Source organism: Somniosus microcephalus, chromosome 18, assembly GCF_052327205.1.
Source record: "Somniosus microcephalus isolate GS21.2 chromosome 18, FLI_Smic_1.0, whole genome shotgun sequence".
NCBI lineage: Eukaryota > Metazoa > Chordata > Chondrichthyes > Squaliformes > Somniosidae > Somniosus > Somniosus microcephalus.
Window position 1 is genome coordinate 60425441 of NC_141004.1, and position 4321 is coordinate 60429761.

Consider the following 4321-nt stretch of genomic DNA (forward strand, 5'->3'; position numbering starts at 1 on the left):
CAAAAGAACCGGAGGGGGAGATGAGGAGAATTTTTTTTGCGCAGCAAGTTGTCATGATCTGGAATGCACTGCCTGCAATGGTGGTGGAAACAGATTCAGTCGGAACTTTCAAAAGGGAATTGGATGTATTCTTGAAAAAGAAAAAATTGTAGGGCTATGGGAAAGAGCTGGGGAGCGGGACTAATTAGATAGCTCTTTCAAAGAGCCGGGGCAGGCACGATGGGCCAAATGGCCTCCTTCTGTGCTGTATGATTCCATAATTCTATGAACGTACAGCTATCAGAAAAGACTTTCATCCTCAGTCTGTATATGGAATGGAATGCAGAACATTTTAATCACTTACATCACCCAGTCTCACAATTGATGATTATTATTAGTACAGATCACTATAATTATAAAAAAAATATACATGGTGATTACATATAGGATAATAGATCAGTTACAAGGCAGTACAATCAAGGTATACTTTGTAAATTATTTGGCTTTACAACAGCATGGAGCCAGAAGCAAATGTAACAAGGTCTGATGATTCACTGAATTTACCCTCGGGGTTGTTGAGAGACAAACAGTTCCAGGGTATTAAGGGGTGAGCCCAGTGCCTAGCCATGGCTAAGGCAAGTCTTTTGATGTACCATGACATTCCAATGACAAATCCTATCAAATTAAGTGTGATTTGCTACCCATGTACTGCAACCTCGCTTAAATATTCCAGGATGCTGTGAAAATACCAGTGTCTGAATGGATCTGAGAGATAACAAGTCACCTACCATAAAACCATGTACCCTATCCATGGCTAATAAGTGTACCGACATCAAAGGATGCCTAACCTAGCATCTCAACTTGTGTATATGGGATAGAGGTCAAGTCACTGACAGTGTCTGGGATAGAGGTCTAGTCAATGACAGTGTCTGGGATAGAGGTCTAGTCAATGACAGTGTCGGGGATAGAGGTCTAGTCAATGACAGTGTCTGGGATAGAGGTCTAGTCAATGACAGTGTCTGGGATAGAGGTCTAGTCAATGACAGTGTCTGGGATAGAGGTCTAGTCAATGACAGTGTCTGGGACAGAGATCTAGTCAATGACAGTGTCTGGGTAGAGATCTAGTCAATGTCAATGTCTGGGACAGAGTTCTAGTCAATGACAGTGTCTGGGACAGAGGTCTAGTCAATGACAGTGTCTGGGATAGAGGTCTAGTCAATGACAGTGTCTGGGATAGAGGTCTAGCCAATGACTGTGTCTGGGATAGAGACCTAGTCAATGTCAATGTCTGGGATTGAGGTCTAGTCAATGACAGTGTCTGGGATAGAGGTCTAGTCAATGACAGTGTCTGGGACAGAGGTCTAGTCAATGACAGTATCTGGGATAGAGGTCTAGTCAATGGCAGTATCTGGGATAGAGGTCTAGTCAATGGCAGTGTCTGGGATAGAGGTCTAGTCAATGACAGTGTCTGGGATAGAGGTCTAGTCAATGGCAGTGTCTGGGATAGAGGTCTAGTCAATGACAGTGTCTGGGATAGAGGTCTAGTCAATGGCAGTGTCTGGGATAGAGGTCTAGTCAATGACAGTGTCTGGGATAGAGGTCTAGTCAATGGCAGTATCTGGGATAGAGATCTAGTCAATGTCAATGTCTGGGATAGAGGTCTAGTCAATGGCAGTATCTGGGATAGAGGTCTAGTCAATGGCAGTGTCTGGGATAGAGGTCTAGTCAATGACAGTGTCTGGGATAGAGGTCTAGTCAATGGCAGTGTCTGGGATAGAGGTCTAGTCAATGACTGTCTGGGGAGAGGAGGCCAAGGGCAACTGGAGGCAGGAGTAGACGTAATTCTACCTTATGTTTCAGCTGATGTTCAGAAGGCACTCAAGTGCAACCGGATTGTATTAGCTGCACCTCAACATTTGGAGTCAATCTAAAATGTCAGCATAATATCAGCAACAATTACGGTCTAATCCTGTTACGCTCCGCAGAGAAGAATTGAATAATCAGGTAATTTAAATTAGTCAATGCAAATTACATGGGAAATTATGAATTCAGTGCCAAAGTAATTTGAATTGTCCGATCATTTTAATTAAGAGGAGTAGTCTGTACTTCCTTAAACTTCCTGCCAAACTTGTGCTAGTCTTTTCCTCACTTATGGGGTGAAATTATGCTAGGTGTCAGTGTTAGCCCTGGCTCAGTGGTAGCACTCTTACCTCTGAGTCAGAAGGTTGTGGGTTTAAGCCCCACTCCAGAGATTTGAGCACATAATCCAGGCTGACACTCCAGTGCAGTACTTCAGTACTGAGGGAGTGCTGCACTGTTGGAGGTGCTGTCTTTTGGATAAGACGTTAAACTGAGGCCCCGTCTGCTCTCTCACGTGGACGTAAAAATCCCATGGCACAATTCGAAGAAGAGTAGGGGCGTGCTCTCCTGTGTTCTGGCCAATATTTATCCCTCAACCAACACCTAAAACAGATGATAGCGTCATTTATTTCATTGTTGTTTGTGGGAGCTTGCTGTGCGCAAATTGGCTGTCACATTTCCTACATTACACAGTGACTCCACTTCAGTGGTACTTCATTGGTTGTGAAGTGCTTTGGGATGTCGTAAATGGCACTATATTTTCTTTAGGGGCACTTAATAGCATCTGAACGCATCAACACGTTCGTGTGAAATTCCGCTGCCCACTATTTTAACGGCAGCGCAAATTTTCATGCGAATGTGTTCAATGCGTTCATATTCCCCTGGCTTACGGCACACATCACCCCTTTTGACTGTATCTCTTGAATTTGACTGTTGGAGTTTGCAACACCATGGAAAGCCCTTGATGTAATTATGTGTAACACATCGCCATCTATGTTAACGTAAATTATAAATCTCTTCATTAATGATATATCTGATTTTATTTTTGCAGTGCTAAGTACTTTAATGGAACCAGGGCAAATTAGCCATTCACCCATCCTAAAACATTGTCATTTTTCTCCACCTTGCCCTGGTTCTCTACTGCCTTTGGGGAGGGTCACGCGATGTCCCGATCCTGTTAATAAGGTGTATTTAGATGCAAAGTTTACAGTTCCGATTTCTGCTTCATTGCCAACCTGTATATTATTTGGTACCCATCGTCCCAGGCATACAGGTTCTTCTCCATTGGGTTGTACTTGATGCTGGAGTGCGTCCCGTATCGTTTGGGGAAGTACACCAACGGCGCCTGCTCATTGGTCAACATATCACTGACGTCGTACACGCACTGGATCCGTGAGCGGCTGCGGAGCCTGGTGTTGTACACCACGTAAAGCGTCCCGCAGATAACAAAGGCATTCTCAGCATTCTCTATGGGACACGGTGTATCCCACATCTGCTCGATGTCCAGGCTCTTGGGGTCCAACCTGGCCAGGCAGATGTACTTCTCGTTCTCTCTGGTGGCATACATGGCCCACAAACCATCCTTGTCCGCGGCCAGGTCGATGTAATTGAACGGCGAGAGGCTGTACACCGGGATCTGCTGCTCGGCAGGGAACATGATGCTGTCCGTCACCGTCTGGTTCTTCAGATCAAACTTGATCACTTGGAACTGAGGCTCATTCCTGATGTAATACAGGAAGCCATTGTACACCAGGTGTCCTGTGCCAGCCCACGGGTAAGGCAGTCTGATCTTCTTTGCTTTCATCAGGCCAGAGAAGTCAGTGAAGTCCCGTAATCTGGTGAATTCATAGACTGTGTCGTTACCTACGCCATCAAAGACATAGACCTTCTCAGAGTCTGACATGAGGTCCTTGGTCCACAGGCCAGAAGGGGTCTCCAGCTTCTTGACTATTTTCATTGCTTTAATGCTGGCGATCATTTCTCTGCAATCTGGAAAGGAATAAAGTGAAAAGGTCAAAGGGCTGAAAAGAAAATTTGCGAAAATCTAAAATAGAAACAGAAAATGAGCTCCTTCCATTACTGTCAATGGAAAACAATAATCAGGCGTGGCATAGAATGGGCTGCCGATTCGCTATTGGCTCCTTTCACACCACTGGCGTAGACCAGTTTCACCCCCAGCAAGTCTGTCCAATGAGTAGCCTCTGAGTCAGAAGGTCGTGGGTTCAGGTCCCACCCCAGAGACTTGAGCACATAATCTAGGCTGACGCTCCAGTGCAGTGCTGAGGGAGCGGTGTGCTGATGGAGGTGCCGTCTTTTGGATGAGACGTTAAACCGAGGCTCGCCTGCCCTCTCAGGTGGACGTAAAAGATCCCCACGGCCACTATTCAAAGAAAAGCAGGGGAGATCTCCCCGGTGTCCTGACCAATATTTATCCCTCAACCTCAATCACTAGATTATCTGGCCATTATCACATTGCTGTTTG

At 45.5% G+C, this 4321-nt stretch overlaps 1 protein-coding gene across 1 annotated transcript in view; it reads right to left on the bottom strand.

Moving 5' to 3' along the window:
• Nucleotides 1–310: 310 nt before the first annotated feature.
• The window catches only part of LOC147105318 (olfactomedin-like protein 3), a 20172-nt gene continuing 16161 nt past the window's right edge, over nucleotides 311–4321 (bottom strand). The window contains exon 3 of the mRNA XM_086011572.1: nucleotides 311–3828. Coding sequence (XP_085867698.1) covers nucleotides 3044–3828 — 785 coding nt within the window. The 3' untranslated portion in view covers nucleotides 311–3043. The remainder of the gene's footprint in view (nucleotides 3829–4321) is intronic.